The sequence below is a fragment of the Carcharhinus amblyrhynchos genome, chromosome 7, assembly GCF_965287045.1.
Source record: "Carcharhinus amblyrhynchos chromosome 7, sCarAmb.v2.hapA, whole genome shotgun sequence".
NCBI classification, from domain to species: Eukaryota; Metazoa; Chordata; class Chondrichthyes; order Carcharhiniformes; family Carcharhinidae; genus Carcharhinus; species Carcharhinus amblyrhynchos.
In genome coordinates, this window is record NC_137330.1 from 11,386,913 (window position 1) to 11,413,261 (window position 26,349).

Sequence of the window (26,349 nt, forward strand, 5' to 3'; positions counted from 1 at the left end):
AGCAGAGACTGACAGCCAAGTTTCGCGCACATGAGGATGACGTCAACCGGGATCTTGGGTTCATGTCACACTATTTGTAACCCCCATGACTTGCCTGGGTTTGCTACATCTCAGTTACTGTCCTGTCTGGAGACAATACACACCTCTTTAATCTGTGCTTAATGCTATCTCCACTCACATTGTCTGCACCTTTAGGACTTGAATAGCAGATTAGCTGTACAGACTCACATTCTAATCAGTATTCTGTAAACAGTGTGTGACTTTGTATGATCAGAACTCTGTGATCAGAGCTCTCCACTCACCTGACGAAGGGGCAGAGCCCCGAAAGCTTGTGGTGTTTCCTACCAAATAAACCTGTTGGACTTTAACCTGGTGTTGTGAGACTTCTTACTGTGTTTACCCCAGTCCAACGCCGGCATCTCCACATCATGAGTCCCTTGGCACAGAACAATCCAGGTAGACACTGGAGTGTGGCACCAGGGGGCGGGAGAGCCCTGTACTCCCCACACCCAGATTCTATACTGATCTGACTCTGTGGCACAGGAGGGTCCATGAAGAAAGACCAGCTCGACATGGAGATGGAGGGCAGGAACCGATCTGCCTCAGCAGAGTGGTGAACAGCTCATCAGGAGCAGTGCAGCACTATGGCAGAAAATTGTTGCACTCTCGTAGTCATCGTCATCGAGCCATGCATGTTTACAGCATGGAATCAGGCCCTTCAGCCCAACTTGTCCATGACACCCGATTTTCTTTAACCCCTAAGTTAGTCTTGATTGCCTGCTCTTAGCCCATATCCCTCTATACCCATCTTACCCATGTAACTGTCTAAACGCTTTTTAAAAGACAAAATTGTACCTGCCGCTACTACAGACACTCACCACCTTTTGTGTGAAAAAAAAATGCTCCTCTGGATACTTTTGTATCTCTCTTCTCTCACCTTAAACCTGTTCTCTCTCTTTCCTTATCTTTGGGAAAATATATTGACTATCTAGCTAATCTGTGCCCAACACTATTTCATGGACATTTATAAGATCACCTCGAAGCCTCCTACGCTCCAGGGAAAAAACACCCAGTCTATCCAATCTTTCCTTATAACTCAAACCATCAAGTCCCAGTAGCAGTCTAGTAAATCCTTTTTGAACTCTTTCTAGCTTAATAATATCCTTTCTATAAAAGGGTGACCAGAACTGTACGTAGTATCCCAAGTGTGGCTTTACCCATGTCTTGTACAACTTCAACAAGTCCCAACTCCTGTATTCAATGTTCAGACCAGTGAAACCAAGCATGCTAAATGCCTTCTTCACCACTCTGTTCACCTATGACTTCACTTTCAAGGAGTAATGAACCTGTACCCCAAGATCTCTTTGTTCTATAACTATCCCCAATGCCCTACCATTAACTGAGTAAGTCCTGCTCTGGTTCAATCTACCAAAATGTATCACCTCGCATTTATCTAAATTAAACTCCATCTGCCATTCGTCAGCCCACTGGCCCAATTGATCAAGATCCCATTGCAATCCTAGATAACCTTCTTCACTGTCCACTATGCCACCAATCTTCAGCAGGGGGGGGGGGGGGGGGGCGAGGTGGTTATTTCGGGTATGCCACCAATCTTGGTGTCATCTGCAAACTTGTTAACCATGTCTACTAAATTCCCATCCAAATCATTAATATAAATGACAAACAACCAAAGTCTCTGATGACTCCATATATATGCCATAGTTTAGCAATTAGGGTTTAGACTGATGTAATTTCGCACAGGCGTGACTCCCCCACAAGATTGAACAAACAGATGGGATGCTGTTTTAATGAACATTCATGAAATGTAGATTAATGCAAATGACATTCACACCACCAGCCAGTGGGATTATTGACTCAACATTAGCCCATCATTGGGAGAATCGCAATGTGATTTTACACTGGTGGGATTTTGACATTTTGACTCCCACTGGATTCTCCGCTCTCACCTGTGACCAAACCCTGGGATGTGAGAATTCCACCCTAAACGTGGGACAGGCTGGATAGAGTTATTGACCATTCCCTGGCTGATTAGAGAGGGGATTAAGGGTTATGGGGAAAGGGCGGGAAAGTGGAACTGAGCCACGACAGATCAGCCATGATCTTATTGAATGGCGGGGCAGGCTCGAAGGGCTAGATGGCCTACTCCTGCTCCTATTTCTTATGTTCTTATTATTTGACCAGAATCAGACAGATACTGAATGTGGGCATTTGAGTTTCAAGTGATCAGCTTTCTGTTGGGTTGCCATGAAGTACATTTTCCCAAGGAAAGCGTTGCAAATTCAAATCAATGGCCGTTCTTCTTAACTCTTTGATTTCTGAAAGAAATTCTAGAGCATTGGAACACAACAGATAGGAACATGAGCGGCCATTTGGCCCATCGAGCCTGCTCCACCAGTCCAGGCGATCATGGCTGATCCTGGGTTTCAATTCCATTTACTCACCCGCTCCATGTATTCCTACATTCCCTGACCAAAGGATATTTTGCGCAAGGATATTTTGGCCCTGGAGGGAGAGCAGAGGAGGTTTACTAGGCTGATACCGGAGTTGAGGGGATTGAGCTATGAGGAGAGGCTGAATAAACTAGGCTTGTACTCGTTAGAGTTTAGAAGAATGAGGGGAGATCTCATTGAGACGTATAAGATGATGAATGGGATGGATAGGATAGAGGTGGAGAGACTCTTCCCGCTCAAAAAAGACAGTAGGACTAGGGGGCACAGCCTCAAGGTAAAGGGGAGGCGGTTTAGAACGGAGTTGAGGAGGAACTTCTTCACTCAAAGGGCGGTGAATCTCTGGAATTCTCTGCCCGTAGAAGTGGTGGAGGCTGCCTCGCTAAATATTTTTAAGAAGCGGGTTGATGGGTTTTTGATAAGAGAGGGGATTAAGGGTTATGGGGAGAGGGCGGGAAAGTGGAACTGAGCCACAACAGATCAGCCATGATCTTATTGAATGGCGGGGCAGGCTTGAAGGGCTAGATGGCCTACTCCTGCTCCTATTTCTTATGTTCTTATGTTCTTATGTTCAAACACCAGTCAAACCGAGCCTTAAATATATTCAACCATGGAGCACCAGTAGAGAATTCCAAAGATTCACAACCCTTTGAGTGAAGAAATTTATTCTTATCTCAGTCCTAAATGATCAGCCCCATATCCTGAAACTGTCCCCTGGTCATCAGAAACAACTTTACCATTTCGGTTCTAACTGCTGGGCGGACTTGAAACTGGGAGTGTTTCAGATCTGACTTTTAGACCCGTTTTCAGGTGCCCCCATGTGCACTCTGCCTGAAAAATATCAGCGATTCCGAATTGCGCTGCAGAATTCCACGGGTGGGGCTTTCTGCTCCCGAAATCCTGCAGCTCCGATTGGCGTCTCAAAATGCGCATGTGCAGAAAAATGAGATAGAATGCGGCTCCCCTGCCACATTGCTCCAGGGCTGGATAATGCCTCCCCCTGGCCCCCACAGGCATTGCCTCACCCCCATAACATTACTGACCCTCTTATTCCCCCCACCCCTCTGCCACCCAGACCGATCACGGGCTCTCCCCTCCCCCCCACCAATCCCAAGCAGAATTGCAGCGGATCCCCCCTGCCCCCTCACTGATCTCAGGCAGAGTGGCAGCAGGCCCCACCCTTCACACCCTTCCCTCCCCACTGATCTCAAGCAGAGAGCCGTCAGATCCACCTACCCCTCACCCCACCGATCTCAAGGAGAGAGGTGTCGGACGCTCGGCACTTACCTCGTTAACTGGAGCGCCCGAATCAGACATTGTGGAGCATATCTGTTTCGCACCGATTCTGGGTGGGCAAACGCGGTGGTAAAGGGGGAAGTGCTGGTAAGGTTGGACGTGCAACTCATTAGGTCAATTTAAATTCACGCAAATACCCGAAAATAGGCGCAACTTGATGGTAAAATCGCGTCCAATGTCTCAACACTTACTCTGTGTATCCCCCTCAGAATTTTATAGGTTTCAATGAGATTGCCCCTCATAGATGTTAGGATTGGCTTATCAGGCCTTCCAATTAAGGCCTCATTCGATGACAATTACTCAGTAGAAGTCACTGATACATAAGGAAGTCACAGATGGTACTGGGCGTTGGTGGAGAATTGTATATGGAGTTGGGTCAAAGAGATAGTTTATGAAGAAGCAGGACTCATGTCTCCTTTACCGAACTGCAACCGAGGGGCTCATACAATAGAATCCCTATACTGCAGAAGGAGGCCTTTCAGTCCATCGGACCTGTACTGGCAACAACCCCACCCAGCCCCTATTCCCATAACCCCGTGTAACTACCCTGCTAATGCCCCTGACACAGAGGGACAAATTAGCACGAACAATCCACCTAACCCGCACATCGTTGCACTCTCATTCTTCTAAACGCCACAGAATATGGGCACACTTTACTCAGCCTTTACCCAGTGACCAGTTAGTGAGCTTTTGCTGTACCAACTTCAATGCAAATATATTCTTTCTTAAACGTGGATCAGTCTATTCTCAACAAAAACTGGAACTGAGTTTACCGTAACTTTCGTAGATTTCTTCACTCGTTCCGTGTCCATAATCGTAATATTCAGGGCCGCTGTAATATCAGAAAAGAAAGACTGATCACTGCATCGACCAAAACATGGTGTGAAAAATTCCAGCAAAAACATCCCTCAACAATCCCTGTTAACATTAAGAGGAAAAAAATGGGTGTGCGACAAGGTACAGAAAATTGCTGGAGAAACTCAGCAGATCTGACAGCATCTGTGGAGAGAGAATAGAGCCAACCTTTCGAATGCGGGTCATCCTGACTCGAAACATTGGCTCTGTTCTCTCTCCACTGCACTTCTCACCATGGCTGGAACTTTCCAGCTGTTCCCGCCGGCAGGATCTTCCACTCTTACCGACGTGCGCACCCTCGCTTGTGGGTCTCCCAGCGGGATGGTGTGCGCTCAGTTAGATCTGGAGCTTAACTCCATCTGCCTGCTTTGGTTCTGTAACCCTTAACACCCTTGCGTAACAAAAACCTATCAGTCTCAGGTATCCTCACCCCACTGCTCTTTGTGGGAGAGAGTTCCAGATTTCCACTCGCCCCTGAGCGAGGAAGTGCTTTCTGATACCATCTCTGAATGGTCAAAAGAGAAGACGCTGGAAAATCTCAGCAGGTCTGGCAGCATCTGTAAGAGCTCTTTTCTCTCCTTAGAGATGCTGCCAGACCTGCTGAGGTTTTCCTGCATTTCCTCTTTTGGTTTCAGATTCCAGCATCCGCAGTAATTTGCTTTTACCCCCAAGGGTGCAACTCTGATCTTAAACTTCTGCTCTCTTGTTCTGGATCCTTCCCAACAGCAGAGTTGATTCTTCACTATCTATCCACCAAATATTAAGAATTGTCAAATCATAGAATCCCTACAGTGCAGAAGGCGGCCATTCGGCCCATCAAGTCTGTACCGACCACAGTCTCACCCAGGGCCCTGTTCCCATAACCCCACGCATTTACCCTGCTAATCTCTCTGACATTAAGGGTCAATTTAGCGTGGCCCACCCAGCTAACCCACACATCTTTGGACTGTGGGAGGAAACGGGGGGCAGCCGGAGGAAACCCACGCAGACATGGCGAGAAAGTGCAAACTCCGCACAGATGGTGACCCGAGACTGGAATTGAACCTGGGTCCCTGGTGTTCTGAGGCAGCGGTGCTAACCACTATGCCACCCTGAACTTCTAGCACTTCAATCGAATCAATCTTCGATTTTCTATAATCAGGGGATTACAGGACAATGCACTGTAATCCTGTCCCACAACGTAACCTTTTATCATTCTGCTGTCAATATTTATCGACATCCTGACAATATATATATCCCAGCCTGTTCACTCCAGGCAATATTTCACTGTCCATTTCTCACTTGTGTCAGTCTGACTTTGGTTCTAAGTTAACATCGCTGGATCAAAGGGAAGGATTTCCCTGGTCTTCCAGCAAGTGGGATTGTCCGGTCTCGCTGAAGGCAACTTTCCCTGCCCCTTCACCACTGGGTTGCCTGGTGGTGGGACGGGTGAGCCACATAAGATGCCAGAGACACTGGCAGGCCAATGGTGAACCATCGATTCTTCGGCAAAACATGGGGGTGCTCCGGTTTCCTCCCACAGTCCAAAGATGTGCGGGTTAGGTGGATTGGCCGTGCTAAATTGCCCCTGAGTGTCAGGGGGATTAGCAAGGAAAATGCATGGGGTAATGGGGATAGGGCCTGGGTGGGATTATTGTCAGCACAGACTCAAAGGGCTGAATGGCCTCCTTCTGCACTGCAGGGATTCTATGATCTGATTAGTACCCCTTGTCTCTTCCTTCTTCATATCCCTGCAATTTATTCATTCCCCTCCCCACCCACAGTCTCTGCCTCTCGAGTACTTATCCAAGTTTGAGGAATCATTATTGAATCTGTTTTCGGCGCCTGTTCAGGCAGCGTGATCCAGATCACGGCAACTTGCTGCGTTTGGAAAAGAGCGCTCCTCATTTCCCCCACACTCCAGCCCCGAAACTCAGGTTCTTTTACCAACAGCGTGTAACTTTCACTCTGCGAGGCGGGGTGTCAGTTTCGCTTCACGGCTTTTGCAGTCCGATGGAAGTGTCGGGGGAATGCAATGTCTGTCTGCTGCTTATTACAAACTGTGAACATGGCCCCTTGTTAAAAGCACATGTACAGCTCTGATAACTCTATACACAGCAGATAGTGTTGGATTGTTTCACACGCACTGTGACACTGCAGTGGAATGTTGTGCATTGCTGTATTGTCCAAAAACCATCAGAAAATATCACTTCGAAGATAAGGTCCCAGGACACCTCTCTTCAAACTCATAAAAGTGTTAATTTCTCGTGGGTATAGTTCCCAAGGAATGACTTGATCTATTTTTTTTTTCAGGAGTGCAATGTTGGTCGAGATATCATTGCCCGACCCTTAAGCGCGTGCTTCCATCCGAGCTGATGTGCTCCAGGCTTGACGGAAAACTGAAGCACCCGGAGGAAACCCACGCAGGCACGGGGAGAATGTGCAGACCCCTCACAGAGGTGGGAATCAAGCCAGGTCTCTGACACCGTGAGGCGGCAGTGTCAAACATTGTGCCACCGTGCTGCCCTGAATAAAATTAAAATGTTTGGGTAACGTCGGGTAAAATTGCCACCTTGATTAGGTTGACTGGCCGTGCTAAATTGGCCCTTAGTGTCAGGGGGACTATGTGGATAGGGGTTACGGGGATGGGGCCTGGGTGGGATTGTTGTTGGTGCAGACTCGATGGGCTGAATGGCCTCCGTCTGCACCACAGAGATTCTACGATTACATGAAGCCCTATCCGTGAAGCTAGGTGCACTTTAATGTTAATAAAATTCAGCTGGTTAGAAAGGTTTAAGGCCTCGGTTTACCTTTCCTCACACTATCTTAAAGCAACAAAAGAAAAACTCAACTGAAGCTCCACATGAAGTCACAGGAGTAATAGAAGGATGCTTGAGCTGTGATATGAGAAGGAGCCTCAATCTGTGCATGTTTCCAGTGAAGAATTCACTGTGCTCTCCATCAATGGTTATCAAGTTTCCCAAGCCTATCACAAGGCAATTGTCAGACAGCTCTCTGCCCAAGGTGAGCACTGTGACTGAGTGACTTAGCGACAGACCTGGGATATTGTAGTGACAAATCTTAGGATGGGATTTTTCCCTTCATTCCCCCCACGTGAGCCTCACCCGAATAAGATCGTACAATACCAACCACTTTGTTCCAGAGGAAGGTGTACCTCTTTAGACTAGGGTTTTGTGATTTAGTCCATGGCTAGGATGGGGGTAACACAGTAAAAAGTCTGACAACACCAGGTTTAAGTCCCACCGATTTATTTGATAGTAAACTCACAAGCTTTCGGGGTTTGTCCCTTCGTCAGGTGAATGGAGAGTTCTGGCCTCAGACAGAGCATATAACAGCACAGACAGTTTAGAGATTACTGATTAGAATGCAAATCTTTACACCTAACCTGCTGTTCAAGTCCTAAAGTGGCCGACAATGTGAGTGGAAGGAGCACTGATCACAGGTTAAAGAGATGTGTGTTGTCTCCAGACAGTACAGTAAGTGAGGTTTTGCAAACCCAGGCAAGTCACGGGGGTCACAGATAGTGCGACATGGACAGGGGCATTCCCTTGCAAGTGTCCAGTAGGTTTGGTGATCTGGCAGCCTGTGTGAACAGGAGCTGGGACTTCAGATCATCTGACCACGGCAGAGGGACATTCAACAAGGATGGGAGGGGGGTTAAAAGACATACAGTTGCAGAATTGGACAGTTTAGTGAGGCAGTTCTCTGCAGGGAAAGTGAGAGTCGCCAGTAGATTCTTAATTCTGGATTTTTAATATTGAATTCAAATTCCACCATCTGCCATGGCGGGATTTGAACCCAGGTCCCCAGAGCTTCTAGATTAATAGTCTAGTGATAATACCATTAGGCCACTGCCTTCCCATTTTCATTCCTGGGATCATTCTCATGAGAGATGCAGAGAAAGAACATGAGCTATAAATACAATGTATTAATACCATAATAAATGAACTTAGCAATTAGACATCAAGTTCCCTTCTTAATTAAATGTACTCAAAACAATTACTACATGAGGCCAATTCTATGCAGCACCAAAGTCCCATTCACAGTTCACGTCCCTTGGTTTACATTCATAGTTTCGCTGGCTCATTAATATTAGAGGCAGTTTGTACAATTTTGCATTGCAAAACCAGAATCAGGAAGCCTTAAGATAACTGGGAAAACATTAAGGTGAAAGAATTCTTTTCCCTGGTGGGGGTATCCAGGAGAAAGAGGCTTATAGGTTAAAATCAGAGTTGGGGTGAAATCAGGAGGACCTCTTTACAGACACACCAACAGTCTGCCCTAGTCCCTTCATGCCAATGCGATAGTTAAGAAAGCCCACCTTCAGGAGGCTAAGGAAGTTCGACATGTCCGCTACGACGCTCACTAACTTTTACAGATGCGCCATAGAAAGTGTCCTTTCCGAATGTAAGGCATGGCTCCTGCTCTGAACAAGCCCACAAGAAGCTGCAAAGGGTTGTGAATGTAGCCCAGTCTATCATGCAAACCAGCCTCCCATTCACTGACTCCATCTATACTTCCCGCTGGCTCAGGAAGGTAGCCAGCATAATTAAGGACCCCAGTCACCCCGGACATTCTCTCTTACTCCTTCTTCCGTAGGGAAAAAGATACAGAAATCTGAGATCAAGTGCCAACCAACTCAAGAACGGCTTCTTCCCTGCTACCATCAGACTTTTGAATGGACCTTCCCCATATTTTTCTTTACATTCCAGCTACAACTATAACACTACATCATACATCATAGAACATAGAACATTACAGCGCAGTACAGGCCCTTCGGCCCTCGATGTTGCGCCGACCAGTGGAACCAATCTAATGACCCTCTAACCTAAACTATTCCAATGTTACCCATATACTTATCCACTGACCATTTGAACGCCCTTGAACATCATATCTTTCCTTCTCTCCTATGTACTCTAAGAATGGTATGCTTTGCCTGTATCGCGCACAAGAAACAATACTTATCACTGTATTTCAAAACTTCAGTGCAGTGTTAATGTAAGCCTACTTGTGACACTAATAAATAGGAAGGTGGCGTTTACGTGGAGATCAGCCATGAACGATTTGAATTACCCACCCCCTGTTGTGATAAACTGCCCACGTGTCTGCTTTTAAATTTGCAAAATTGTTCACGGAAAATCCTCGCAGCTCCATTAGCATCTCAGCGAGGCTGAGGAGTAAAGTGGACGGCTTCTGATTGGCCACCAGTGATACGCAGCCCCCCCCCCCCCCCCCCCCCCCCCAACCGAGATCTAATTCCATCGCGGACGTTCCACGCCCACCCTAAATGCTGTGGGAACAACAAAGCCTGTGAATAATTTTGTGGTTGGACAACATCCTCACATGAAACAAAGGAATGGATTGATACAGGTCCATCGAATCAAGGGTCACCAAACAAGGGACGATAACTTGAAGAAGGCCCATCGCTGCAAAGACATCTTAAACATCTTCACTTTGAAATTCATGTCACGGTTGCTAAGGTTTACCCAAAGGGAACCAAACGCCTCAGCATTTGAATAATTACAAACTTTCCAATGTTTTTCATGTACCAATGGATCTCTCAACATGCCAGATGTAATACAAAATGACTTGGGAGTTCCAGCGCTATGTGTCCACATTAACTGTCACGAGTAAACTATTTGCTCATATTTTTCAGGCATTTCAGCAACAGAAACCGTCATCTGTATCAACAGAATAACATCATCAAATGCTGATGCTTATCACGTTATGATGAATGTTCAAAGGATTCCCTAGGGTTGATAGATAGGGAGTGACTACTTGCTTTGACATGGGGATCAAAGATCAGGGAGAGTAATCTTAAAACGGGAGTCAGGTTGTCCAGAAGGGAAGGAATATTGCATTTCATCACACGATGGGTATGGAAAATCCTGAATTCTTTGCCCACTGTGAATGGGGTGGCACAGTGGCACCGTGGTTAGCACTGCTGCCTCACAGTGCCAGGGATCCGGGATCGATTCCTGGCTTGGGTCACTGTCTGTGTGGAGTTTGCACATTCTCCCCGTGTCTGCGTGGGTTTCCTCCGGGTGTTCCGTTTCCTCCCATACTCCAAAGACGTGCGGGTTAGGTCGACTGGCCACGGCAAATTGCCCCTTAGTGTCGGGGGGGCTAGCTAGAGTAAATGCATGGGGTTATGGAGATGGGGCTGGGTGGGACTGATGGGCTGAATGGTCTCCTTCTGCACTTTAGGATGCTATGAATTCCGCCATGGCTGGAATCCCGCCCACCATGGAATCTGAATTCAATAACAAATATCTAGAATTAAGATTCTACTGTAGACAGAGAAAGAACATTGCAACAATAATTTAACAACGATAATGGCCTCAACATGGCTATTCTGGCTGAGAGTGAAGCATGTTGGGAATTTTGGTCAACTTATAGATTAAAACCAAATGCAGGTGGTAAAGAGGGTCTGGTCTGGGAGCTGTGATCTGAAGATTCCGGTGTTGGTCAGATCAGAGAAGTTGTTAAAAGAGATCGTGTGGGCTCCGATTTATGGCTGCTAAAGTGTGGGACATGTAAAATGAGCTACGTATCATGGCGTCGTTCAAAAGCAATCTCACTGGATGGTCAAGCCATGTGATCAGTCTCTGGTAACACCATTGGGCTTTGTTTGGTAGCGATAACTCCAAGAGAACAACCACCACAGGAAAGCTTGTATCCTGAAGAATACTTCAGAGAGAAGAAGGTAGATTCCACATTGAGGATATTTCTTGGCCAAGGTTTTCCTCACTCAGTAGCAACTATTTTCAGTTAAATGGCTGGAGTCGATGTTTGGTTAAAGTGCAGTTGAAGATTAGTTGAAGTTGCTGTTCAGTTCAAGTTAAAGTTCGATGGAGAGTTGATGAGTTGCAGCTATTTGTGTTTGAGTTGGTACCAGAAATGTTAAGTAGAGAAGTGATTGAATTGCTGTCCTTGTTTGTCGTGTTGAGCTGGGATACTTGGAAAGTGTTTAGATTATAGTTGGATAACACTACTGAAGACCATTGTTGATTGTCAGAAAAACCCATCTGGTTCACTAATGTCCTTTAGAGAAGGAAATCTGCCGTCCTTACCTGGTCTGGCCTACATATGACTCCAGGGCCACAGCAATGTGGTTGACTCGCAACTACCCTCGGGCAACCGGGCAATAAACCCCAGCCAGCAACATCCATGTCCCACAAATGAATAAAAAAAGTGATAGCGTGGCATAGAATTATAGAAGCTTACAGTGCAGAAGGGGGCCATTTGGCCCATTGCGGCTGTACTGATCACAATCCCACCCAGGCCTTATCTCCAATACCCTATGCATTTACCCTAGCTAGACCCCCTGACACGAAGGGGCAATTTAGCATGGCTAATCCAACTAACCCGCACATCTTTTGACTGTGGGAGGAAACTGAAGCACCTGAGGAAACCCACACAGACACGGAGAGAACATGCAAATTCCACACATAGTGTCCCAAGCCAGGAACCGAACCCGGGTTCCTGGTGCTGTGAGGCAGCAGTGCTAAGCACTGTGCTGCATATTATAGCTTTCATAATGATTCAACTACCACGTTTAAAAAAGATATGCAGGATGCTTGTCTAGACTGAATAGTTGCTACAATAATCCAATTGTCAGCAGATTAAGACTGATGAGTCGACTTCCAATTGGTAGCGGCAAATTAATCTTCCATTTGTTTGTCAGACTTCAGAATTCTGACACATATTAATTGACTTAGGCTTGCTCAAGCAAAATATGTACTCCTGTAGCTTGTAGGAGGCTGGTGCTAACCCTGTGGAAAACACTAAAGAAACAGATTAATTAACACAGGCAAGGGCTAGGTGACGAAGGCAAAGGTACGGGATGAAGTGGATAGCTATTCCAAAGCTTCAAACCAGTAGCCCCTTGTGTGCGGTGGGATTCCATAATGGCATATTTTCTTCTGTTCAAGCATAAAAAAGTAGGTGCGAATCTATATTAGTGCCCACTTGGTGCAATTGAGGACATGCCCCTGTCTACATCAATGGGGATGAAGTGAAAAGGGTTGAGAGCTTCAAGTTTCTTGGTGTGCAGATCACCAACAACCTGTCCTGGTCCCTCCACATTGATGCTATAGTTAAGAAAGTACAACAACACCTCTACTTTCTCAGAAGACTAAGGAAATTTGGCATGTCCATTACTACTGTCAGCAATTTAATGCAGATGCACCATAGATGTATTACAGCTTGATATGGCTCCAACTACAAAGGGTCGTGAATTTAGCCCAGTCCATCATGCCAACTAGCCTCCCATCCATTGACTCTATCTACACTTTCCACTATCTCGGAAAAGCGGCCAGCGTAAACATTCCATGCGATGTGGATATTCTCTCTTCCACCTTCATTTGTCAGGGAAAAGATACAAAAGTCTGAGGTCAAGTACCAACTGATTCAAGAACTACTACTTCCCTGCGGCCATCAGGCTTTTGAATGAACCCACCTTATGATAAGCTAATCTTTCTCCCTAGCTATAACTGTAACACTACATTTTGCACCCTTCTTTTTTCCTTCTCTGCTATATACTCTATGTACAGTATGCTTGTCTGTATAGCCTGCAAGAAACAATACTTTTCACTGTATACCATGTGACAATAATAAATCAAATCACATCAAAAATTTAGTCTGATAACTTCTTGTTTCTGGGCAGTATCTAAGAGATGTAATATTATACAAGTGACCACCAAGGAGGGGGGATTATCTTATTTTATAGAGTTGGGGGAGATTGGGAGGGGGGGTGGGTAATTGATTGCAGATTTTAATGACAATCTGAAGATAAAAAAAACTTTCTTTTCTAGAGCATCTTTCATAACCCCAACGTTTCCCCAAAGTGCTTTACAGCTAATCCAACAGTTTTTAATCCTGTTGTAACCTTGGAAACATGGCAGCCAATTTTGATTTGATTTGATTTATTATTGTCACATGTATTAGTATCCAGTGAAGAGTATTGTTTCTTGTGTGTTATACCAACAAAACATACCTACATAGTGAAGGCAAGGAGAGGGTGCTGAATGTTGTGTTGCAGCCATATCTAGGGACAAAGGTAAGCTTAACATATGGCAGGTCCATTCAAAAGTCTGATGGCAGCAGGGAAGAAGCTGTTCTTGAGTCTACGCTCAGCAAGATCCCACAAACAGCGACACAATAAATAACAATGTCACTTTCTTTTTTTCTAACTGCTATTGTTGGGCAGCATTGTGGCACAGTGGTTAGCACTGCTGCCTCACAGTGCCAGGGACCCAGGTTCAATTCCAGCCTTGGGTCACTGTGTGTGGGGAGTCTGCACATTCTCCCCATGTCTCTGCCGGTCTCCTCCAGGTATTCCGGTTTCCTCCCACAGTCCAAAGATGTGCGGGTCAACAGATACATCCTGACTTAGAACTGTTTCAATTTTCATTCACTTCTCACTGAGCCAAAGTCTGGTAACTCTATCCCTAACAGCACAGTGGGTGTACCTACACCACATGGTCTACAGCAGTTAAGGAGGTAGTTCATCCCACTTTCCCAAGAACAATTCTGAATGGGCAATAAATGCTGGACTATCCAGTGATGCCCATGTCCCACAAGATCACTTTATATAAAGTGATTGCCCAAGGTGACACAATGGCTAGAGTCTATATCTCTAAAGAGATGAGTAAAGAAATGCTGAACTGAATCCAATCACCATCAAGGAATTGAGTCTTATCTGAGGAAGGCAAGAGGAATGCTCTACTGGACAATTACACGCAGTGAGATCAAGGTCTATATCAGTCAGTGCAGTGTTTGGAATGAGCATCAAGGTTAAGCAAGATAAAGAGCTGCTCAGTAACCAATGATATCCCAGACAGACCATGGATGAAGCTTAGAATAGACCATCCATTCTTGCTGGAACTGATTATCATGTCACAGTCAAGAATTATTCAGACTACTGGGAGTTAGGCCAGCTGATATTAATAACTACCAGTGAGATTACAGACTGCCTGAAAACACACCAGCCATCGTGGCATTCCTGACATTGTGACATGTGACAGTAGCCCTCAGTGCACAAGTGAAGAATTTAGGCATTTCATGAATAATTGGGGAATTTAGCATGACGCATCACACCCAGAGTAAGCCTAGTTAAATGGAAGCATTTGCCCAAGAGATTATCAGAAAGTAAACTGGATCTCAGTGTTAATGACAGGGTGATAAGACAAGAAGGTGGAGCAAGGACTGAGAAGTTGCTGTCGCGTTACAGAATTATTGTGGAAGGAATCATCTTACTACGAATGAATCTCTTGTCTTCCTGGCACCCAGACCCTCCAGTGGATTGGCATTCACACCAGCTGGCATTGCAAATCCTCCTCTTCATCAGAGTCTTCAGCAAAGGGCGGGATGTGTCCATCACATTGTCTTCTGGCAGGGTTTTCCCTCTTTGTGGGACCGCATTACGCAACGCACACTTTATTGGGAGAGACAGTAATGTTGAGGCTAAAACTGGGAACACAGGTTCAGTAAGGCACAGTGGCACTGTGTTTGGCACTGCTGCCTCACAGAGCCAGGGACCCAGGTTCGATTCCTGGCTTGGGTCACTGTACGAAGTCAGAACATTTTCCCCGTGTCAGCGTGGGTTTCCTCCGGGTGCTCTGGTTTCCTCCCACATGCTGGTTAGGTGCACAGGCCATGCTAAATTCTCCCTCAGTGTACCTGAGCCTGAGTGCGGCGACTAGGGGATTTTCACAGTGACTTCATTGTGGTGTTAATGTAAGCCTACTTGTGACACCAATAAATAAGAAAATCATTGCAACCTAGACTTGTAGGTAAGTGGTACGAATGGTTAAAACACTGGTGACAATTTTTTGTATTGTTAATAGTTGCCCCGGAGCTGCAACAAAATTGTAGCATCCCTTGTAAACTTATATAAATTTATTATGACTTGAGATTTTAAATCAGGTAATGATTACTTAATTAAAAAGGAAAGAAAGAAACTGGCATTGTTCTCCTCAGAGCAGATGAAGTTTATGGGGAGATTTGATGGAAATGTTGTAAATTATACTTGAGCGAGTAAATGGAGAGGGATTGTTTCTGTTGGCATGAGAGTTGGTAAGCAAAGGAGACAAATTTAAGGTAATTGCTGCAAAAACCAGATAACTTTTTCTCTCGTGCGTGGAGAATTGTTATACATAATTCAACAGTGGTTTGCAAATTGGGATAAGAAAGAAAGAAAGACTTGTATTTAAATAACACTTTACATGAATGCCAGACGTCCCAAAGCATTTTACAATCAACGAAATATTTTTGAAGTGTGGTTGTCGGAAGATACTAATTTGCGCGCACCGTGATTGCACGAACGGCAATGCGATAAAGACGAGGTGCTTTGTGCTTTGGATTGAGGGATAAATGTTGTCCAGGACACTTCCCGTCACAAATAGGCTTACATTAACACGGCAATTAAGTTATTATGAAAATCCCTTAGTCGCCACACTCTGGCAACTGTTCGGGTTACACTGAGGGAGAATTTAGCATGGCTAATGCACCTAACCAGCATGTCTTTCAGACCGAGAGAGGAAACCGGCGAACCTGGAGGAAACCCACGCAGACGTGGGGAGAATGTGCACGGATAGTGACCCAAGCCAGGAATTGAACCCAGATCTCTGACGCTGTGAGGCAGCAATGCTAACCACTGTGCCACCTACATCTCTACTTTCTCAATACAGTGTATGTCCTCTATAGGTTTATGTCCTACATCGAAGAGATGTATGTCCTCAACCTGAGCAGATGGATGTGGCCCTGGTTTAATACCCCATCTGAAGTTTAGCACCTCCTGAAACAATTCCTCAGAACTGCACTGGAGTGTTTTTTTTAATATCCGTTCATGGGACATGGGCATTATCGACTGGGCCAGCAGTTATTGCCCATCCCTGAGGGCATTTGAGAGTCAACCACATTGCTGTGGTTACATGTAGGCTAGGCCAGGTAAGGACGGCAGATTTCCTTCCCTAAAGGACATCAGTGAACCAGATGGGCTTCTCCCAACGATGATTTTATGGTCATAATTGGGCTTTTAACTCCACATTTTTAACGATTTCAAATTTCACCATCTGCTGTGGTGGGATTCGAACGTGAGTCTCCAGAGAATTACCCTGGGTCTCTGCATTACTAGTCCAGCCACCATACCACTCCGCCATCGCCTCTCCTATAAGGTGTCCGCCTTGATTGCTGCGCTCAGATCCTGGAGTGGGACTGGAAGCCGTGACGGTGCTACCTATTGAGGATGCCACTCTGAAAAAAGGAAGAATTTGCAGGGCTGTGGGGGAACTGCAGGAGGGGGGTAGAGATAGACTAAGTGGATCACTTCTCCAAAGGACCAGCACGAGCCCAATGGGCTGAACGGTTTCCTTCTGATTTGACATGATTCTGCCAGGTTGCGGTGGCCAATACTCAACATTCAGTGCATTTGCCAACATGGTAAATCCCTTGTAACAGCAGGCAGCATGATGCCCGAAGTACAGTGGATTGTAAAGCCTCTGAAATCAACTTTGTGGATGAACATTTAATACCAGGTATTAGCAGAGGGATTAAGGTTTGATGTTATTAAGAGCCTGAACATTCTGGCTCAGGAAAATGTGATCAAAATTCCAGCCACCCTTGGTCTTTTTGGACACACACAGGTCCACAGCACGTAGAGCACAGAGACAGGCCATTCAGCCCATCTGGGCTACATACTGATGTATGTAGCCCACCCTTATTCAAATAGCCTCCCACCCTTATTCAAATAGCCCACCAGCACATCCTTACATTAAGCTGATCTTTCTCTAAACCCTGGCTATGACTGTAACACTATATTCTGTACCCTCTCTTTTCCTTCTCCCCTATGCACTCTATGACGGTATAACGCGCAAGAAACAATACTGTATCCCAATACATGTGGCAATAATAAATCAAATCAAAATATGCTTTTATTCTGTAGAGGAAACCCACACAGACATGGGGAGAACATGCAAACTCCATACAGACAGTGGCCCAAGCTTGGAATCGAACACGGGTCCCTGTTGCTGTGAGGCAGCAGTGCTAACCACTGTGCCATCATCTGCCCTGATGTGTTTATCGAGCTTTCCCTTAATCACTCCTTGTTATAGCCAGCTCCACGTTCCAAGCACAATGCAATCTGACCTATTTGTAGCATTGCCAATCACACAAAATCTCACTGGGGCGGCATGGTAGCACAGTGGTTAGCACTGCTGCTTCACAGCTCCAGAGACCTGGGTTCGATTCCCGGATTGGGTCACTGTCTGTGCGGAGTTTACACATTCTCCTCGTGTCTGCGTGGGTTTCCTCTGGGTGCTCTGGTTTCCTCCCACAGTCCAAAGATGTGTGGGTTAGGTTGATTGGCTATGCCGAAAAAAAAATTGCCCTCAGTGTGTCGGTTAGAGGAATAAGTGGGTAAATGTGTAGGGATATGGGGATAGGCCTGGGTGGGATTGTGGTTGGTGCTAGACTCGAAGGGCTGAATGGCCTCTTCCTGTATTGTTGGGTTTCTATGATTCTAGGAAAATGTCCTGCTGCGCATTTATTCATGGCAATCACCATTTTCAAATCAGGCCTTCAAATCGATCTCACTGCACTCTATCAGGGTGCTTCCAGTCATTGTTGCTGCTGCCTTAAAGTTTTAAAGTTTTAATGAGCTATGAGGAGAGGCTGAATAAACTAGACATATAAGATGTTGAATGGGATGGATAGGATAGAGGTGGAGAGGTTCTTCCCGCTCAGAAAGGACAGTAGGACTAGAGGGCACAGCCTCAAGATAAAGGGGGGGGCAGTTTAGAACGGAGTTGAGGAGGAACTTCTTCACTCAAAGGGTGGTGAATGTCTGGAATTCTCTGCCCGTTGAAGTGGTGGAGGCTGCCTCGCTAAATATATTTAAGACGGGGGTTGATAGGTTTTTGATAGGCAAGGGGATTAAGGGTTATGGGGAGAGGGCGGGAAAGTGGAACTGAGCCACGACAGATCAGCCATGATCTTATTGAATGGCGGGGCAGGCTCGAGGGGCTAGATGGCCTACTCCTGCTCCTATTTCTTATGTTCTTATGTTTTTTTCTTAAAGTTTATTTATTAGCATCACAAGTAGGCTTACATTAACACTGCAATGAAGTCACTGTGAAAATCCCCTAGTCATCATACTCCGGTGTCTGTTCGGGTACGGTGAGGGTGAATTTAGCATGGTCAATGCACCTAACCAGCACGTCTTTCGGACTGTGGGAGGAAACCGGAGCACCCCGAGGAAACCCGTGCAGACACGGGGAGAACGTGCACAGACAGTGACCCAAACCGGGAATTGAACCCGAGTCCCTAGTGCTGTGAGGCAGCAGTGCTAACCACTGTGCCTTCAGACTGAATAAGTAGTAATGGTTTTGGAATATTTAGAAAGTGTTATCACATTCACTGCAATCAAACTTAATCAGCTCACTGAAATTTATTGTTAAATCTGACATCATCCCAATTGACCCATTTATATATTCCTATCAAACTATTATCCAGCTTATCGTGTGCATAAAGATTGCATTGCTAGTTTAATAAAATGCTGCCCTTAAGTTGTTTTCGATACATAATGGCATATCACCCAAACTATTAGTAAAATTGCATAATTAATAGTCACCCCTGTATCGAGGTTATTTTAAACAGCAACTGCTCCTTGTTATTCAAACTCATTTTTCAACTAACATTTTCCAGTTGCTCAATGACTTGAATTAAGTAATGTAAATAACCGAACAAAATAGTTTCGAAGGGAAATTTTAGTTCACTATATCATTCAAATGAAGTGGCTGGCTTAAGAGGAGCAGTTTAGAGGAGGGAAAAAAAAAACATGCAGACATGGGGAGAATGCGCAAACTTTACACAGATAGTCACTCAAGGCCAGAATCGAAGCTGATGGGCGGTGTGGTGGCGCCAGGGGCCCGGGTTCAATTCTGGCCTCGGGTGACTGTCTAAGTGGAGTTTGCACATTCTCCCCACGTCTGCGTGGGTTTGCTCCGATTTCCCCCCCAACACTCCAAAAATGTGCGGGTTAGGTTGATTCTAAATTGCCCCATAGTGTCAGAGGGATTAGCAAGGTAAATATATGGGGATGGGGCCCGGGTGGGATTGGTGTTGGGGTAGACTTGAGTGGCTGAATGGCCTCCAGCTGTACAGTAGGGATTCTATGATGCTGTATAGACTTTCTTGCATAACTGAGGTCAGGATTGGCTCAGACAAATTCTACATCTGCATCCTCCTGCATTAATCCGTCCCTGCTTTTAAGGAGAGGGCTTGAATAGTCCTGTAATCAGCAACTTTCTCCGATATCTTTTCTTTTGTCACCCCGTTATTTAAGAATGGAGGGAGAGAGAAAGCAGAGGACTGCAGACCTGTTAACCTTACATTAGTAGTGGGGAAAACGCTGGAATCTATTATAAAGGGTGTGATAAAGACGTGTGGGTAATCATTATCTAACTGGACATTGTTGGCATGGATTTACAAACAGGAAATCACGTCTGACAAACTTGTGTTCTGAAAATGCTGTGAACAAAATCGACAAAGGAAAGCTGATAGATGTAGTTTATTTAGATTTTCAAAAGGTTAAAGTTGCCCACAGCAGGTTAAATAGCAAAATAAAAGCACATGGGCCAACAGGCTGTCATATATTGGGGGTTGGCTGACAGGCAGAAAGCAGAGAGTAGGAATCAATGGGTCATTCTCAAACTGGCAGGCTGTGGCTAGTGGAGTACCACAAGGATCAGGGTGTGGGCCCCCGCTGTTCACCATGTATATCACCGATTTGGATGTGGGGGAATGACAAAATGGAACATTTCCAAGTTCGGAAATGATACAAAGCTAGGCAGGAATGTGCGTTGAGGAAATGGGTTCAAATCTCGCCGTGGCAACTGGCTGAATTTAAATTCAAATCTGGAATTGAAAGCGAGTCACAGTAATGGTGAGTGTGCAAATGTTGTCATTGTTGTTTTAACAAGCCCACCTAGTTCGGCCATATCGTTTAGGGAAGGAAATCTGCTGTCCTTATCTGGTCTGGCCTACAAGAGCCACAGCAAAGTGGTTGGCTCTTAACTGTCCCCTGAAATGCCCGAGCAAGCCGTTCAGTTCAAGGGGCAATTAGGGATGGGTGTACACAATGCTCACAACCTCTGAAAGAAAAGAGTAACAAACAAAATCATTGCTATAGATTGTGGATAGCTGACACCAAGGGTGGAAAATGTAAACTGAATTAGATACCATTCGTTGGCCATCGATTTCTGATAGCTCAGAATTTCTGAGCTTAGGGATGAGTCGAGATTTGAAAAGATTGATTAAAACTGTGATTTGGAGTGAACCTTGAGAAGCGTGAATGGAATGAACGGGAAGAGCAAGAGGCTAATTTGAATATTTAACTATTCATTTGAATGTGATTAATGAGCCCGGGACGGAACTATCTGTGCTTACTTGCCTTAATGGCTTCAGCAGTGAATTTTCTCACCAGCGTGTATCATTTATGGTCCCCACCAACAGGGATTGGCTTGTCAGTGGGATGGCAGGACACTGAGGGCCTCCCAAGTGGTTGTGGGCAGGGGACAGTGCCCCTTGGCTCTGGCACTGCCTGTCTGGTGCTGCCCACTGGGTACCCTGACACTGCCCACTGGGCAGTGCCAAGAGCTGAGGCTTGAAGGGAGGGAGGCAGGCAGAGGGCTACACACTCTGCAATTGGGAATTGGCCAGGGTGGCGTTTGGTCAGGGCATGGGGGAAGGGATGGGGGAGGTGATCAGCTGGGGTGGGGTGGGGCATTGAAGCAATTTCCAGGGGGGATTGAGGGCACGAAATCCAGGGGGTTGGGGGACTGACAGATCTCTCGTGTTCCGTGTACACCTGTATATTAAACACTGAGAGATCTGCACACGTGCAACAGCGCACTCTAGCTGTGATCAGCTAGCTTTTCGGTGAGAATAGACTCCACCCACTCCCCCTACTGGCATGAATTACACTTTGCCTCTTTTTTTGCACTAAGTGGCATAAGATTGTGTCTGAAAGATTACTGAAAAGTTGGGCGTGAATCTCTCCCGTGTTCATGCTCGTTCAGCATTTAGAATATTTTTTGGAGAAACGGCACCTGTCATCTATGGAGTATAAAGCAGTGAAATGTGGTTCTGGGGAAGGATGGAGTGGACCAATCGCACCAACAATGGTGATGTTTTCAAGATGGCGGCGGAGGAAAGATCATTGAGGAAAATCGTCAAGAAAAGGCAACAAGGCTGGACTGATCATATCCTAGAACACGAGCAGCTGCTGACCGAGGTGATTGAAGAAGGATTAAAGAGGTGTAGACCAAGAGAGAGTAAGAAAACGATGGAGTTAGACAACTTGGAAATGGGAGGTTCCAGCGAGCGACTGAAGAGGGAAGTCCAAAACCACAATGTGTGGAGCAGTGAGCAGAGAGCCTGCCTTCAGGCAGATCCATCAGTGTGAGTCACTGCAAAAATTACTGTTCAATAGACTGTCACCTATTTAACAGGTTCTTAAGGCACACATAAAAACTGATTGAAGAATGTCACTATTACTGAGAGACTGGTGTTTAAGACAGCACATTTCTTTGCAAACGATTCCAGATTTATTCAGTTAATATTTTGATATGAATGGAAAGGGGTGAAAGGCTGATCAATGAGTGCAGTGACTTGGGAAGGTTTTATTTCACTCAGTACAACTCCTGCTCCATGCTCTGGTATACAGTTTGCTGATTCACCATTGCTGTCATTAGCAGGACTCTGTGTTCAGTAAGGTAAAGCACACAACATCCTTTTTAACTACGGAACACATTCCAGGTGGAGAATGGCAGCTCGGACTGAGAACCGCGCTCCAGGCAGATGGAGAACCGCACTCCGGGCGGAGCGAGAACCGCGCTCCGGGCGGACCGAGAACCGCGCTCCGGGCGGATGGAGAACCGCGCTCCGGGCGGACCGAGAACCGCGCTCCGGGCGGACCGAGAACCACACTCCAGATGGAGAGGTGGTAAATCACGTTTGTGATTAACCTATATTCCAGCAATTACTCATACTGCTGGAACCTCTATAATTACGAGTACCACTAGATGTACCAGCTTCACTGCAGTTACTTGTATCATTAGACTTACAGCACCCCCACTTGCTAGGTTCACTGCAATTATCAGTTACTCTTCAATCGCAAGGCTTCCCAGGATTACTAGGATCACCAGATTTACTAACTTTACCAGAAGCTACCACATCACTAGAATCACTGGTATCATTTCACCAGCATCACTCGACTTGCCAGCTCCATTCATCCATCTGTACTACCATAACAGACCATAAGATATTGGAGCAGAATTAGGCCATTTGGCCCATCGAATCAATCATGGCTGATATAATTCTCATCCCCATTCTTCTGCCTGCTCCCCATAACTCTTGATCCCCTTATTGATCAAGAACCTATCTATCTCTGTCTTAAAGGCACTCAATGACCTGGCCTCCACAACCTTCCGTGGCAATGAGTTCCACAGATTCACCACCCTCTGGCTGAAGAAATTCCTCCTCATCTCAATTCTAAAGGAGCGTCCCTTCACTCTGAGGTTGTGCCCTTGAGTTTTAGTCTCTCCTACTAGTGGAAACATCCTCTCCATGTCCACTCTATCCGGGCCTCTCAGTATTCTGTAAGTTTCAATGAGATCTCCCCTCGTCCTTCTAAACTCCAACCCAGAGTCCTCAATCGCTCCTCGTCTGACAAATCCTCCATTCTTGGAATCATTGTTGTGAAGCCCCTCTGGACTCTTCCCAAGGCCAGCACACCCTTCTTGAGGTATGGGGCCCAAAACTGCTCACAATATTCCAAATGCGGTCTGACCAGAATCTTTCACAGCACCAGCCGTACGTCCCTGTTCTTGTATTCTAGAATTTGGCATGACTAATCCACCAGGCGTGCGTCGGAATACGGACACTGCAAAACGCGACAGTACCAATATAGAGAGGAGTCAGAATCGCTGGAACCAGCAGAAGCATTGAAATGTTCTCCCGGACCAGAATGATCAATATCACTCGAAAGAGTAATACCTCCTGATCTTGCAGTCATTCAGGAGGCACCGTGTGACGTGCGCTGGGAAAGGCCGAGTGCTGGGCGGGTGGGGGAGGGTGCACGCTGGCATTTCCAATGTGCTCCCTTGCGGGGGTGGGGGGGTGGGGTGAAGTGCGGGAGATGTTCGCTGATGATTGCACGGTGCTCAGCACCATTTGTGACTCGTCAGTAGCCGTCCAAGTACACACACAAATGTATGAATCAGGAAGTGTAACCCTTCTCCGCCATTCAATAAGATCGCGGCTGATCTGACTGTAAGCTCAACTCCACATTCCCGACCCCTATAACCTTTCAGCCCTTGGCTTATTGAGAATCTGTCTCCCTCTGCATTTAAAAATATTCAAATATTTGCCTCTACTGCCTCATGACCATCTGGGAGCAAACAAATTCTCCTCTTCTCTGTTTTAAATGGACACCCTCTTATTTTTAAACAGAGACCTGGACAATATCCAGGCCAGGCTTGCTAAGTGCCAAGTTACAAGCGCACCACACAAGTGCCAGGCAATGTCCATCTTCAACAAGAGAGTGTCTACCCATTTCCCGTTAACCTTCAATTTTATTGCCATCTCTGAGTCACGGCTATCAACATCCTTGAGGTTACCATTGACCAGAAACTGAACTGAACTAGCCATGTAAATGTTGCGGCTACAAGGGCAGATCAGAGGCTGGGAGTCTTGCAGTGAGTAACTCACCTCCTGACTCCCTGAAGCCTGTCCATCATCTACAAGGTACAAGTCAGGACTGTGATGGAATACCTGCCTGGATGGGTACAGTTCCAACAACATTCATGGAAACTAGAAGCAGAAGTAGGTCATTCAGCCCTTAGGGTCTGCTCCGCCATTCAACTTAAGAACATAAGAATATAAGAAATAGGAGCAGGAGTAGGCCATCTAGCCCTTCGAGCCTGCCCCACCATTCAATAAGATCATGGCTGATCTGTTGTGGCTCAGTTCCACTTTCCGGCCCTCTCCCCATAACCCTTAATCTCCTGTCTTATCAAAAACCCATCAACCCGTTTCTTGAAAATATTTAGCAAGGCAGCCTCCACCACTTCAATGGGCAGAGAATTCCAGAGATTCACCACCCTTTGAGTGAAGAAGTTCCTCCTCAACTCCGTTCTAAAACGCCTCCCCTTTGTCTTGAGGCTGTGCCTCCTAGTCCTACTGTCTTTTTTGAGCGGGAAGAGTCTCTCCACCTCTATCCTATCCATCCCATTCATCATCTTATACGTCTCAATGAGATCTCCCCTCATTCTTCTAAACTCTAACGAGTACAAGCCTAGTTTATTCAGCCTCTCCTCATAGCTCAACCCCCTCAACTCCGGTACCAGCCTAGTAAACCTCCTCTGCACTCCCTCCAAGGCCAAAATATCTTTGCGCAGGTGCGGCGCCCAAAACTGCACACAGTACTCCAGCTGCGGCCTCACCAATGCCCTATACAGCTGCAGCAAGATGATGATGATGGCTTATCAACGAATTCAATATCCTGATACACCGTATCTCTTGAACCCTTTATCCCCAAGAGTTATATCTAATTTCTTCTTGAAATCACACAACGTTTTGGCCTCAGCCACATTCGGTGATAGTGAATTCCACACATTCACCACTCTCTGGGTGAAGAAATCTCTCCTCACCCCAGTTCTTAAAGGTTTACCCCTTATCCTCAAACTATGACCCCTAATTCTGGACTCCCCCATCGGGAACATTCTTCCTAAGTCTACCCTGTCTAACCCTGTTAGAATTTTATAAGTTTCTGTGAGATCCCCTCTCACTCTTCTAAACTCCAGTGACTCCAAACTCAAGGAGCTCAACACCATCCAGAACGAAGCAGTCCCCTTCTATTGGCACTCCCTCCACTACTGACACATAGTGGCAGCAGTGTGTACTGCAGGAACTCACCAAGGTTCCTTAGACAGCATTTCATGACTGCTATTGCCTAGAAGGACAAGGGGCAGAAGATGCATGGGGACATCACTATTTGCAACTTCCCCTTCAAACCACTTACCATCCTGACGTGGAAATACATTGCCATTCCTTCACTGTGGCTGGATGAAATGCCTGGAACTCCCTCCCCAACAGCACTGTACTTGGGGAGGCGATGGCTAGACTATTAATTCAGAAACTCAGTTCTCGGGTCTCAGGTTCGAATCCTGCCACGGCAGATGCTGGAATTTGAATTCAGTTAAAAAAATACCTGGAATTAAGAATCTACTGATGATCATGAAAACCACTGAGGGAAAATCCCGTCTGGTTCACTAATGTCCTTTAGGGAAGGAAATCTGCCATCCTTACCCAGTCTGACCTACATGTGACTCCAGAACCACAGCAACGTAGTTGACTCTCAGCTGCCCTCTGAAGTGGCTTAGCCAACCATTCAGTTCAAGGGCAACTGGGGATGTGCAATAAATGCTGTCCAGACAGCGACGCCCATATTCTACAAATGAATTAAAAAGAAACATGGACTGTAGCAGTTCGAGAAGGCAGTTCACCATCTTCTCCAAGGTAATGAGGGATGGAGAACAAACGATGGTATAGCCAACAACACCCATGACACCCACATCCCATAAACAGAAAAATGAGCTTCCAGCAATGCACCAACGATCTGGCTGTGAAATGGCAGAAACAGGCTGGTTTGAACATTACGACTGGC

General features: G+C 46.0%; 1 protein-coding gene across 2 annotated transcripts in view; it reads right to left on the reverse strand.

The window, feature by feature from the left end:
* Positions 1-26,349, reverse strand: part of khdrbs2 (KH domain containing, RNA binding, signal transduction associated 2) — a 361,507-nt gene that overhangs the window by 13,926 nt on the left and 321,232 nt on the right. For both annotated transcript variants that reach the window (XR_013886982.1, XM_080191957.1), the window contains exon 8: positions 4,538-4,596. Coding sequence is in view for 1 of the 2 variants with exons in the window: in XM_080191957.1 (XP_080048083.1) it covers positions 4,538-4,596 (59 nt within the window). In the remaining variant the exon portion in view is untranslated. The remainder of the gene's footprint in view (positions 1-4,537; positions 4,597-26,349) is intronic.